At 34.0% G+C, this 15168-nt stretch overlaps 1 protein-coding gene across 3 annotated transcripts in view; it reads left to right on the forward strand.

Moving 5' to 3' along the window:
• The first annotated feature begins 1747 nt into the window (after positions 1 to 1747).
• The window catches only part of LOC127843081 (uncharacterized), a 48278-nt gene continuing 34857 nt past the window's right edge, over positions 1748 to 15168 (forward strand). For 2 of the 3 annotated variants that reach the window (XM_052372893.1, XM_052372892.1), the window contains exons 1-5: positions 1748 to 1940; positions 7546 to 8179; positions 8771 to 8929; positions 9663 to 9915; positions 10613 to 12400. In XM_052372893.1, the coding sequence (XP_052228853.1) occupies positions 7610 to 8179; positions 8771 to 8929; positions 9663 to 9915; positions 10613 to 12400 (2770 nt within the window). In that variant the 5' untranslated portion in view covers positions 1748 to 1940; positions 7546 to 7609. The remainder of the gene's footprint in view (positions 1941 to 7545; positions 8180 to 8770; positions 8930 to 9662; positions 9916 to 10612; positions 12401 to 15168) is intronic. The other variant, XM_052372895.1, reaches the window with a different exon arrangement.

Consider the following 15168-nt stretch of genomic DNA (forward strand, 5'->3'; position numbering starts at 1 on the left):
ATAAACATTTACTCGGGGGGGGGGGGCATGAGCTGACTAAGTTCAGCATATTTGTTTGGACGGATAGTTTCACCCTTTCAGCCACTTTTACGTTTATATACAAAATATGTATCAGACAGAATTTTTAATATGTTTATGGTGTTTGTGCTTTTTTCGTTTTTTTGTTTAGATTGAACATTTTTATTTCAAACAATACGTAATATTGTTTAACTAGAATTACATGTAAAATGTATACAATGAACATGATAATGTATATTATTATTTCCTCACATGAAAACACAGAATGTGTGCCTTTGTACACTTAAATATGAAATAATCAGGTTTCAAGGCTCTTTTATCTACCTTAATATCAATCTGTTAACAAAAATAATACTGGTAAAATTCCTTCTTGTTATAGATTTTGAAAGCACATAATGGGAGCTGACTAAGAAATGACAAGCACAGAGCTCATACCTATGTATGGCTTAACAGATCATAACTTGTTTTGCTTATGTTTTATTCGAAAACAAATACAATTTTTAAACACAATCATGTAGTTGTTCTATTATTAAAGTAGTAAATGTGCAATTTTATGTATGTTTATGTACATACAATATTTTAGTCAGATTGACAAGGACGGGGGCGGATTGACAGAAGAAGACAGAGAGATAGAGATACAGAGGGATAGCAAAGTTAGCATACGTTTGATAAATATCGGAATTAGAACACTTGAAAATAACTTTATCGTTACAAAAGCGTCTCGATGAACGTCATAATCGAAACTATTTGTGTAATGATAACCCCGAGCTGTGCTATGGTCATGAGACGTGTTATCTATTTTTCAGTTACAGGTAGTAAGCTCGTTTTGGTTTTATTCAAATAGAAATCTAAGTTTAACCTCGCTTGTGTTTGCAAATTAATGTATACATTACACCTTAATTGTATTCTTAATATAAATACCAGAATGATTTTTATGTAGATTAGAATATAGTTTAACCCACGAATTGTTAAAAACAAGTCGTATGAATAGTATTGTTGTTGCTGATTATTTAGATAGAACGTGTTTAAAATTTTGATAAAATGATTCGATTTGAGGCAGCGAGAATATTCCTAGATATGTTTATTTTCTGGAAAACAGGCTTACTCGGAGGCCGCGATTCACTGTAAAAACAGTTTTTACATCGAGTAAATAAAAATGTTCACATATTGAATTGAAACAATATATTGTTGTTATAACTTTATATATTTTGTTAATTATTGATAAGACATTCATATATTACAGGTCTAACCTAACGGCTTAAGTCGTTGATGTACAAGCTGTATGTTTGATCAAAGAAAAGCTTACTTATCCCCAATTGCTAAGAATGTGAAAGGAACACAACCTTGTGTTAATGAAAGTTTGTAGATTAACATTCTACTTAATAATCTTCTATATCTCCTGAACATCTGATTACAGTCGCAACTTATTTGTTGGAAGTTTGTGGTAAGTAGAGATGAATTTAGTTAAGTATGTGCCATAAGGTTATTCGTCGCGTATAAAACAAGGTTTAGCTCATGAACCTTACCCCTTCATGTTGACTGATAATGTATCCGATAACCAGTTTATAAGACCGATAAATAGAAACTGGATTTTGTAAATACATCAGACAGGTTTGTATCAGGTCGATATCAGCCATTTAGTATGATACAGAGACTATGATTGCAGACGCCCATGAATCTTACCATTGCTGATAAAAATATCTGATAAAGCGTACTTTCGTATCCGTCTTTCGCCGAGTTTCGGTGATCACGTGTTCTCTATTTTACCAGTTTGAACATTGCATTTCAAAGCGAAATTTGAGTTTAATTGCTTTGATTTGTTTTTCAGTGTCGTTTAATTGCCAACTGATCGCGTTTACATTCTAGTATTGCGGGAGGAAACCCTCTAAGCGAGTGCTTTCAGTTGGTATGCGCAGCCACAAGTAAGTATACCGATTTCATAACTTATTTAAAATGGCGAATTATTATTAATCAATCTGTCATAAAAGAAAAGTATTTCAGACAATAAAATTGTGTGATATTTTATCACGATATGGCGTTTACAATATTCTCAAATCCACTATTGCCCTGTAGTTGAGAGTTAGAAATTGCCTCTTAATGTTCTGAGTTCCAAGGTAATCTGTTTTATTCAATTTGTTGTATTGCATGTATAAGTATTTAATATCATTCCAAATGATAGTATAAAGTATAAAAAAATCGTGTATATATTTTATTCACATGAACATATGTAGAAATGAAATTCATATTTTCCTCGCAAATCGACATGCATTGTTCTACTTATTTATGCACTCACTTACGTTATGTATCTGAATGTTGACCAAATGAATACACGATCGAAAATTAAAGAAACATAGTTGGTGGTAAATATTCAACACAAACTTTCAAAACAAATCGATGATATATGTACGATGGATAATAGTTATTATGACGTGTATGTTTCTTCTCGACTCGCTTCGTGATTCCTGTTTTTTTATCGTTTCAATTCATCCGGAAAATCTTACAAAAAAGAGTATGTAAAACATTGAACAACTTTTAACTTCAATCGAACATACGAAAAGATTATCAATTGAAATGCTCCTCCACATAAAATAAATAAAGATTTTTTTAAGGGAGGAGGGGGGGGCGAATAATCCCGTTTTTTGGAGACGGACTTCGAACGCTGCAAATAGTGTTAACTAATTGTATTCATTCAATTTTAAATAATAACATGTTTGGCTTTGTTTCATTCTGATATGGATTTCAAAATACCAGCAATACACAGAAGATCTAATTCATATTGTGATAAATACGGATATTTTACAAACGATTGTCTTCTCGCGTGACTTCGTTATTATATCTTCACATCTGTTATTTTTTTACTTGAGTACCCTAATATAATAACTATCTCTAAAAGAGGATTGTTATGTTCCCAAAAAAAACGCTTTGGTGCGAAACAATAATAAATACAACTTCAAGATTAATGACCGAGTTATCAGACCGTATTCTTGGTGAAATTCAAAGTTGCTTAAAGTATTGAAACATTATTGATGAAAGTAAAAAGAAGTATTGTCTAGCTTTTTCTTTTCAATTTGATTTGAATTGTTCAATGTTTATCGACACAGCACTAGATACAAGATACAACAAGAGCTTGTCACAGTAGTGCCAAATCCCCGCCGAAATGTGTTTGCTTTTATGACAATATTTGTTTTAGAGAGTAGAATAATATTTGTAAAAACAAATAAAGGGAGATAATTTATTATGCTCCGGACAAAAATTTACTTTAAAATTAAATAAAGGGATATAATTCAAACACTAAGGTAGAGAGAGTTATGGTTCTTAGTCACTGCACTTCTCCTACTTGCCATCTGTTTAAGTTTCAAGTTTCAAGTGAATCCCTTCAGTAGATTTAGAGTTATGCTCCGGACAAAAAATTACTTTAAAATTATATAAAAGGGGAGATGATTCAAAAACTAAGGTAGATAAAGTTATGGTTCTTGGTCACTGCACTCCTCCTAGTTGCCATATGTTTATATTTCAAGTTTCAAGTAAATCGCTTTAGTAGATTTAGAGTTATGCTCCGGACACAAATTTAATTTAAAGTTATATAAAAGGGGAGATAATTCAAAAACTATGGTAGATAGAGTTATGGTTCTAAGTCACTGCATTTTTCCTACTTTCCATCTGTTTATATTTCAAGTTTCAAGTAAATCCCTTTAGTATATATAGAGTTATGCTCCGGACAAAAATTTACTTTAAAGTTATATAAAAGGGGAGATAATTCAAAAACTAAGGTAGATAGAGTTATGGTTCTTGGTCACTGCACTTCTCCAAGTTGCCATCTGTTTATATTCTAAGTTTAAAGTTAATCCATTGAACAGATTTAGAGTTATGCTCCGGACAAAGTTTCAGCCGGACGGACGGAAGGACAGACTGACAGGACCAATTACTATATCCCCTCCGAAAAAAATTCGGCGGGGATAAAAAAATATCACTGAGATCGATTGAAAGCAGTAAATTAAATAATAGTAATTCTAGGATTGTAGTAATTTACCTTTTATATTTTTAAAACTATTTTAGTGTCTTATCCTTAAAATTAAAATCTCCAAATTTTATAAAGGACTTATTTTCGAAACCGCGTATTAATGTAATTATATTATGAAAACGCGTTGGCGATAAAAGTTTGAGTCGCAAAGGGTAATCAACGTAACACAACTTTGATCAACAGATATTAAAAACATGTACTACTGATTTATGTTTTAGTGCTATATTGTTTATAATCTAACTCTTTTTATCAAAACCCAATTCGTTATACAAAGCAGGATGCATGTACGGTGTAAATAGGTATCTTGAAGACAATACGTATGAGAAATTGTGTTTATCAAAAGTTAACACTTGCAAAAATTTTAATCGGCCTCAAAGTCCCCTGAAGTAACTCGACAGGAGCTGTAAAGTATCCATGTATGACATTCATCATGAGGTAATATATATTGTTATATACAAACATTCAACATGACTAAATACTTAATAGGACAGGAAAACACGTTTAAAGAGTTATGCTTAAAATATGTGTTGGGTATAATACGTAAATATTGATGAACTTTAACAAGAGCCGTTCATTTGATTTTATTTGATATGACATAATTTGTATATAAATAATATATGAATAACTATAGTTTCTACATTTTATTTAATTATACACCAATTTGACGGAATAGGAAAAGCGCGTTACGTTCAATCAATAGGATTTACAAATGCGAAAGTAGTATAACCAATTAAAACAAGATAGCGGTCCGAACACACAATACATAATATTATTATGTCATGATTTAGTGGTATTGAAAACGAGCGGTCGCTTTTACCACGAGAGGACACTGATAATAATCCCCCGTTTGGCACATTTTTTATTGAACTTTGTGTTTGTGTTTTTCGTGCTATTATAATTATGCTAGACTATTCCAAATTATAAAAAAAAATTAGTGGTGATCATACATACATACAATAACAAACAAAATAAAAATAAAAAAAGTCTGAACAATCCTTTTATTTCTAAAGTCAAAATCACCCCTGTCTTTTACAGTATGAATTAATTCTAATGTTTAATGCGAAACATTCCTTTCTTATCTCTGTAGTTACCATTTACAAAAAGTGTGTGTTCAACAATAAGTTGATTATTAACAGTTTCAATTTATTTGCAGAATCAACAAATGCATGTCTTTAATAGATAGATAACTAAATAAATGGGTTTGCATCATAAGTGTTTTCAAGAGGCAACACAATAGCTAACTAGCATGGTAATATTAATAGTCGAGTGTTTGTACTGAACATCATCGATTTGAACTTGGTGTCGGTGTAAAACTAGTTGTTTACTTTATAAGTAATTCTAAAATCACGAACACGTGTACATATACATACGAAATGATATTCTGATTCAGCAATGTTACTGCTACACAGTTTGCATTTCCTGTTTTCTCTTGCACTTTTATTGTATCTATCAGTTTCAATTTCAAATGACTGATCACTGTCTATGGCAATCAATACAAATACATTTAATATATTTTTCAAAGGCATAAATAAATCCTTTTTTAAACGAAACATAATAATCGTATTTACTTTGCGAATTTATTATATCAGACCATGACTGGACGTATTGATCGTGAACTCATTGTTTGAGCTGTGAAGTATGGTAAGTTCAGATAACGTTTTCATGCAATATATGGCTAACGCCTAAATAGTCAAAAAGGTTTTTAATATATTAAGTCCAGTAGAACTTTAAATGAGAGTTAGCAAAAGTATTATCTATGGTATTCTTAGCATACATAGATCTTATAAATGAGTTTTGCGATGTAATAATTTAATGACACCAGAATTTAAGGGACCGTCTCTGTAAAGATAACACATAATGGGAAACGGCCTATTTTGCTTAAGACTGCTGCCTTTGATGTATATTGGCTAGCACCTTACAAATATATATGTATTTATTTATTTATTTATTTTTTTATTAATTTTAATAATTTGAGTGCATTTTGTCAACGTCATTGTTTTTATAGACCCCCATACAATTTTGGTCTCACATTGAGTTGTACTGTAATTCATATCGACAGAGGGTGATTATTCGCCTTTAACGCTTGCTCATTCATCGTTTTAACAGCTTCATTGAGACAACTATTGCATTTAAATTGTACACCAAGGTAAGTAAATTAGTCCATAATTTCGATGTTTCATTGTACAATTACCATATTTTATTATTGGTATTGTTTCTCTTTTGAAAAATACAGACTTTAGTCTCTTTAACATTTTCCCTACCCATTTTCGAGATTAAGTAGTTATGAAATTCAACTGGCCGTGTACCTTGAAGGATTTGTCGTTAATATCATCCGCGAATAATATGATTTACAAGGAAAGTCTTTCTTTATCTTGAAACGCTTCTAAAATCTAAACTTATATTTATATCAATTATAAAAAGAATAAATATGAAGGGAGAGAGAGGCTTTCCTTGCTTGACCGTAATGAAATATCAAATAATTGTGAAAAGTATATATTATGATAATCTGTTCCACAGGATTTGGTATTATTATAGATTTACTTCAGTATAAGTAGCATCATACAACGTACGCCGAACTGAACTTATTTTAATCGTAATGCGCCAAAAATGACCTTCTTAAATGCTTTTTCATAAATGCCCAATAGAGTTCGCAAGTATGTGCTTAAACGTTTTGAAATAGAGCTTGTAGTATAACCATGCAATCACCGTATCACTAAATCAAAATGAGCTTCGTTAAATATATTTTCACTTTTACACAACTTATTAAAGAAACATAAATACTCAAAATTAACGAATATTTTGCAAAATATTTCGTAAAAAAGTTAACCCATAACAAATCAGTGTTCCGTATAGCAATAGCCAACATGTCAACGCTAGATGTGGTATGGTAATTATTTGTTGTGGCACAATATATTCCATTTTATTTTCCTGTAACGATATATATACGCACACGACACACGAACACTAACATGGTACATGAACATGTGTCGCATATATTGTTACATATAAACCCACCGATTATCATACCAACACTTCATACTGATATATGTGCCCTTTATAACAACAAAACAGTCCTTGATATAAACACAGTATGGTATTATAAATGCACTTACATCACTTATGATCACACAACATACACAAATAAAAGTCCATTATAAACAATCATCATACCTTTATAACCACACGATATACAAATGTTCGCCAAAAGGTGTAAAAATACGAAATGCAATTGTTCACCCACGACATACCAGTATAACAAACCATCATGATATATCATCATTATAATCATCATCATAATCATCATCATCATCATTTCTATCATATCGTATGAATAATTACCATCGACACTGTCGTTCTCACAATCGACATCTTAATCACATTTATTATCAACATCAGTAATACAATATATGAACACCTGTGGTCAAAATTGCGTGCAATATGGCAAACATATTATATATAATTTTCCAAATAACTGGACATATACAATTGAGGTTTGTATTTTACAGGTTATACTCAAGCCTCAACGCGTTTCTTCTGATTTCTTTCTGCGATGTAGCTAACTAAAACATTATGGCGAGTCTCTCTGATGTGTTCACTGAGTCGGAAAGGACGAACTGGCTGAAGGCATGGTTGGCAATTGATATCGCAAAGTCTGGCCTAGAGCTGTTTGTGGACAACGCACCTAAAATTCTGCACAGCAATATAAACAACGCTGTCTTGTCAAGTGGGTCAGTTGCGTGTAGTTGCTGTCACATTGCTAACTTGCTGAAATGCCCTTCCCGAGGAATATGCAAAAAACGAGAAGCATATGGTCTATGCATATCTATGCATGACACCGCGTTAAAACAACCACGACAATGTCCTGCTAGCGTTTGTAATAAAGTATTTGTCGAAATTGCAAAACAACATAGATATCCCGACCCTTCATGGAAGAATACAGTGGCTAATGACTGGGCGTCAAGTCCTTGGCAAATTGCAAAGGTTTATTTCCCTCCAGACGGTTATACTGAAAACAGGTCGGCTCAAGATACAGACTTTAACGGAATAGTCAGTTTTATAATGAACTGTAAACACTTCAATAATATGTTTTCGTTTCCCATATGCCCAGGAAAAACTTATCAACCCTGCCTTTTAACAAAGGTAAGTAAACGGTTGTCATGCTGAATAAATCAATATTATTATTAAGTCCCCCATAATAAAAGCGCATTCAAAAGTAAACTTCCGTTCTTGGATTGGTCCGTATAGTAAAGTGTTGCATTGTATTTAGTTGACTGGTGGTAACGGTTTTTTCTGGAAACTTAGATATATTTTCACTGACATAGCAACCCATGCTTTTGTTTTGTATTTTGATCTCAATGTTGTTCCTATTTCGTGCGCTTGGCAAATGTATATTTTTCGACACCTCTCACCTATCAATTTATGTATTCATGAGTAAACGTGTGTGGAATAAATTAAAACTGTATTGTGTTTTCTTAGTTGAACTGTGGATAAAAACTTTTTAATGAATTATGTTACATATGTATTTGTACTTTTTTGAAAGAAATAAGCGGGTATTTTGTCTCATAAAGCGTAATGCATTATAAAGTTATATACGCTAACGCGCAGCCTCTGATTATATACCTGGGTAAATTAGTTCACGCTCCTTTTACGAATGGAGTACATTAAGCGGTTATTGTAACAAACTAGCACTTTCTCATCAAGCAATACTTTACCTAATGCATATTCTTTTAGACGCGAGCTATTGGCAGAGTTGTTCGCCATTCGTCTACGTGTAAGATCACAGACACCGATCTCCAAGACATTTTCACAACATTGACCGGACTGTTGACGGACCGAAAATGTCTTGCAAACGAATTGGCTGCACAAGAGGCTGTAAGGAAATTAGCAAAGGTATTGAACACAAAATATGAGGCGAGTTTAAACGTCTATATTTGTGAGTTTATCAAACTGTGTATGGAGTACCCGTTTTATATTGCATTCATCATTATTGATTTCATACGTTTTTTGTATGTGTGCAAATTAAAATTGTACTCTCAAGTACAATTGTTTTCTTAATGTGGTATAAAAGAGCTGTAATCTATCATTGATCCCGCATATACAAGAACAGAGATGTGATCTACTTTTAATTTACTCAGTTTACAATGATTGTATCATTCGTTGAAAGCTACTTGTATTGACACTTTATAAATTAAGGATGAACCTTGCAACACCATTTGAATTGTGTGGGTTTACACCATATTGTTAAAGGGGCCGCGATTCTTTGCACTGGGGAAAATCGCATCGGTTTGACTAAAAGTGTGAAATTGGTGTTGTTGATTCTTGCTAACAAGTAAATAGCTTTATTTGAGATGAATTCAGTTTTGAGACTTATTTAAAATAAATAATTTTGGAAACCTAATACTGGGAATTTTTTATTTGTGAAAAATATACTCTTTTTTTTTCATTGTGAATGGGTACGCCTACCGAAATCGAATTTGAACGGGGGAAAAAACTGAATTGCAATAAGTATGTGTAATCTTTATCAAGTCATCTACATAACCGTATATATATTTATCAATGTTTACGAAACATTCAATGTATTCGATTGTGTTTGTTCCGAACGGATGTTGTTTTCTCTTTCTAGCTTCAAACCGACGTTCTGAAGCTAAAAACAGATGAAATTGTTGAATTGTTAGAGGCTGCACAAAACGTACTGAAAAAGGTTGCAAATATAACTGAGACGGCTGTTGATGAGATCAGGATTTACATGGAAAACTGTAGAAAGGACATGGACACATTTAAACAGGAACTTAGTGAACACACAGGCAAATGTATACAGGAAATTGACGAAAATCGTCGGAAGTTTACAGAATCTAACTACGAGCAGTCTTGCAAAGGTATGTAGGACTTCAGTTTGCACTTTAAGTTACTAAAAAATAAAACAAAACTCAGCGTTGGAAAATTCAGCAATTGTGTGACACGTGATGATTGTTTTAAATATTCAGGGTTATTCACTTGCATTTTCAACAGCAATATTGCGTATTTGCTAGTGAGTATGCCAATTTGAAACAATAAGGACAAAATCGATTAAACGATATGGTAATGTTAAGTTAATGTAGCAATATAAGGTACGTTTCAAACAATGTAAGTTCATCCTGAATTAAGTGTTAATAATGTGTATATTGTTATATAACAAGGTGATAGAAATGATCAAGCTGTCCCAACGTGATCAGCACTGCCCATAATCAGATTGAATTAGAACCAATTATCAATAATAGATTGAGGGAAATTGAAAGTTTATCGTAGAACATATCGATAACATTCAAATTGGGATAATCAAATTAAAAGGATTTAAAATTCCACTAACTTTATTATGTTCGTCTATATATTAACATTGCCCGAAGATTGGTATTATGGCTAATATAAATAATTTTTCACAGACAAGATTTAATCAATCTCATCAAAATCATTTTCAGTATTACAATACTATCCGGTGACTTACCATAAGAAATCAGGTTAACATACCTACATTTTTACTAGAAAATTACATAACAGCAAGGTGAGTATATCTAAAACACTGTGTACTCTGTTTAGATTTTCAGCGACGTTTGATGGCACACTACAATGGCACTTCTAGCAGTGTGTCTCTTTCAAATTTGGATCAGAGTCTTGATAAGCGAATAACAGATATATATTCAACGCCAAAAATCCACCGTATAGAAATCGAAAAAGATGGGAAACGCGTAAAAAGGGAACAAGCGCTGACATACAAACAAATATTTTACACAGGTGTTAATTCAAATCGGCGTATATACCTACAAGGTGAACCCGGAAGCGGTAAATCTGCGTTTTCAGCTAAGTTGGTTCATGACTGGTCCCATGGAATTCAGCTTTCGTCGGCAACACCCAGTGAAATTACTGCATTCGATGACGTGTCAACAATTCAAAAAATCAAGTTCTTATTTTTCATCACATTGAGAGATTCGAGAGGTCAGACAGATGTCACGCAGATGATAAAGAAGCAGCTTATTGATACAACGTTTTCGGAAGACGAACGCGCAGATGTGTATACACTTTTCGTAAAAATAATGAATACTGAAATTTGCCTCGTATTACGGGAAGGTCTTGATGAATGGGTTCCACGCGATGGCAGTAACCTAACTGAACCTTGCATGGCTGGATTTCAGAACGAAACGTGCACGATACTAACAACATCTCGACCATGGAAACTGGCTGATGAACGTATCAAGAATTCGCATATCGACATTCTTTTAGAAATTGAGGGGATTAGTAATCCGTATGCATTTAGTAAAAATATAATTCGATGCCTAATTGACCACTCGAAGGATTTAGAAGAATCTGTGATTAAATTTAAGTCATTCGTTAAAGATCGTAAGCTGAAATCGTTATCATCTTCACCAATGTTGTACACTTTTGTCATCTGTACCTGGGTTAACACAATTGAGGAGGAGGAACATTTGAAAGAATCGTCACTGTGTGCACTGTACACTACACTGCTTGAAAGACTTTGTAAAAAGGCCAACAGTACGACTGGTTATTTTAACAACTCAAACCCGCCCCCAGTGCACTTTTTTTCTAGCACAAGTTACCTTCAGCCAAACATTGCACACTTAGATAAGCTGGCAGAAGTAGCTTGTAAATTGCTATTCTCTTCTGAGAGAGAATCAACTATTGTTTTCAGTGATATAACATTATCCAACTATTTTTCTCCAGATGAGTTCACACTTCGCAAGACGTTTGCTCTCACGGCAGGGATATTAACAAACAGGAAAGATAAAAGTCGGACAGGAAGCTCCAACTCATTTGTCCACAAAACTGTGCAGGAATTTCTCGCAGCATATCATATCGCCTGCAATACATACATCATTGATGACGTCAGATCAAGATACCTTAAACTCAACAATACGTCATATCTCGAAATATCGCAAGTTCTCACATTTTTGTGTGGAATAAACATCTCTGCTGCGAATAAATTGTCTGCTTTGATGAATCAATATGACGTTATCCACTGCGATGAATATGAATACCGAAATGATGATGATACTTGTTATATTGGCAATGGTCCCTGTACGTTTCAGCGTATCATTGAGTCTGGAATCAGAGAGGCAGTAGCCAACCAGCAGGAAGGCATACAGCTGACACTCAGCCACTTTAATATTGATCAAAGCAACATAAGAGAATTGCATGGCATATGGCCTACAGACACGTGCAATGCCCATGTCTTACGTGTTTATCAACCCAGGAATTACTTCTTGCGTTCACCTGCACGTGGCGAGTCTAAATCTCATTTTGAGTTTAACCTGTCATCGTGCCACACTTTGAGGCAATTGTATCTATCGGGCAGCGGCATATTGCTGAGAGGTAAAATATAAAGAGAATAATAGGTTGGTGACGTGGATGGAAAATGGTTATCTGGCAAGTCGGAGGAATTTATCGGGCGAGCCGAAGGCTCACCCGATAAGATACTCCGACGAGCCAGATAACCATTCTTCGGCTCACCCGATAAGATCCTCCGACGAGCCAGATAACCATTCTCCATCCACGTCACTTACCTATTATTCTATTTATCCTGTCACATTTACAACATTCGTTGAAATGTTTCTAAAATATCTGGTTTTCGAGTATTTGTGTTTAAATATTTACTATGGGAAAAACCACGCGTGGACAAAAACATTGTGACGTCACGTAATGCAAAGCGCTTAGGCTAGCTTTAACTGGTTCCCCGTTGAATATAACTGTTGACTCCGTTGACTATAACAGGTACAGGCTAATGTATCGGCGATTTTAATTGTATAACGCGAAGGCCAATCGGTACCGCCGTTCGTGACGTGACGTTAGAATGTTATGGTTCGCTCGCGGCATTCCGCAGATTATTTTTTTAAACTCTCTATCATTCCGATGATAACCAGATCAAATACAACGATTCACATGCTCACAAATTAAGAATTTCCACTTTAAAGTAACGCGAGGATATTATGTAACAGGTAGTACTCAAGTTTCATATGTGTAATGAATCTTATTTGACTAGAACGAGATTTTATTCTTGCCTGTCAGCTGTCAAAAAGTTCGGGAAAATAAACCGGAAATGGTACACGGATAACTTCCTCTGACATGTTTCTAAAAATAACCGGTCCAATTTTGGACCGGAAAAATTAGCTTGTACCGATCTCTATATAGAAGCGATAGATAACGGGAGGTAACCAATCTAAGGCTAGCTTCCATCTTGTTCAACAGCACAGAAATCGAGTTAATCGTTATTAATTCAATATACAAAGACGAAATTATGCTGTTTAAATAAAATAAAATAAACAAACAGTTTTTTACATGTATTTGGCATTTGTTAAATAGAAAATATATTTTATTAGAAGAAAATAGTAAAGGCATACGCATGAGCGGAGAGCAACTGACGGATATTCGAGGTCACGTGGTCAACTAGCCTAATATCTTTTGGGATATTAGGTTGCCTGATAATCGGGCTCATTTAAAGGCATGTGACAGGATAAACAAATCTATAACATACATGCATTTAATGACAGTTAATGACTACGGTATCGTTTCACGTGATAGGTTATTTTCAACAACAGATACTGACATCGGTTTCAGTCTTATAAATTTGTTGTAGGTGATTGATTTATACTGATCTAACTCACATGTGCTTTTCGTTAAATGACCAGCATTAAATCACAAGACCACAGTTTAAAACGTACCTGAGCAAAAATCACTTTGTAACAATTCGTGTCGTTAAAATGTATGTTCCTCAAAAGAAAGTGCGTTGGTTGAATTGTTGTAAGAATGGATCGTAAATAAAAAAGATTGTGTGATCATTGAATAATTCGTTAATATCGTTCGCAGTGAAACTTTTATCAATAGAAAATCGTTTTATGAAAAGCAAATAGAACATTGTAGATAAGCCGAAACGTACAAAATATTACAAGTATTGCCTGTCCTTCCATTCACAACGCAACGCAATTATTAACATAGATTAAGATGATATATCATGTTATCATTGTATGACTTTTTAACGAAGACCCGGACATCAGTCGATTCATTTTTAGCAACATGCGTAATAAGATAAGTTTAAACCCATTTATTTAAGCTCGATTGCAAAAAAGCCTAAGGCTTATTTGAAAAGCTCTCTAGTCCGTGTCCTGGGAACGGCGACCTAATAACCGACCTTAATAATATTCTATTTTGTTCCTTAATTAAAAACAAATACTTTACAGGTGTATATTAAATGATGATGAGTTCGAAAAATGGTTTTGTATAAAACACTGTAAAATCATTATGATGCATTCAATTTTGCGAATCTAATGTTTTAGACGATATGGCAAGCGTTGATATTCATGATCATTTTCAGGATCTAAAGGCGTGCTAAAACGTTTTAAACTAACAGCTGACAATATTTTAATCAAAATATTTAGTGAATTACTCTAGATACGATAAATAACCAAAAAAACAGAAACCTACTATTTAACGTTTATATATATACATGCAAAAGTTTTTCTGATGTAACTTTAAGAATCGTATTTAAATGATTTAAATTATTAATAGTATTTAATGAGATAACCCTTAAAAGCGAGTTTATCATTAGAAACATTCCAGAAAAAAAGATATATTGTTTGAAGAGTTGACATTTGCCGTGCTGCGACTTTTCTTTTTTTGGCATCTTTATCTTGAAAATTGAAGCTGAAGTTTTTTGGCGTGGAATCTATCCACGTTATCCATCCGCGTGCATAAACCGGAATCCTTCGGTCTCATGACGAGCTCCGCCCGGCGTTTGTCAGTCATCGCGCGGAGGCTCTCCGGCAATCAGACGGTCGCCGGGCGATGTAAATGTCTCTGGGAAATACCTTGATTTTTACCGATACACGTACAATGAATCCGATGTCGGGCGATCGCCGGGCGATAACCGTGCGTTGATCGTCCGATATTTGTCCGATCTCAACTTGATTCCTTCCCGGGCCCGACGTCGGGTAAAATTTTAAGTGAGGCTTGAAATTAATCCGGACGCTGCTCGATGCTGCAAAAGGACCCAGTGTCCGTGCAATCATCGGCGGGGCGCCAGCCCGATGAGGGGAAAAATACGTCGTGGCTTATCGGAAGTCGATCGGTCTCTATTTGTGACGCGG

The sequence above is a fragment of the Dreissena polymorpha genome, chromosome 8 (genome assembly GCF_020536995.1).
Source record: "Dreissena polymorpha isolate Duluth1 chromosome 8, UMN_Dpol_1.0, whole genome shotgun sequence".
In the NCBI taxonomy this organism is placed as follows: Eukaryota; Metazoa; Mollusca; class Bivalvia; order Myida; family Dreissenidae; genus Dreissena; species Dreissena polymorpha.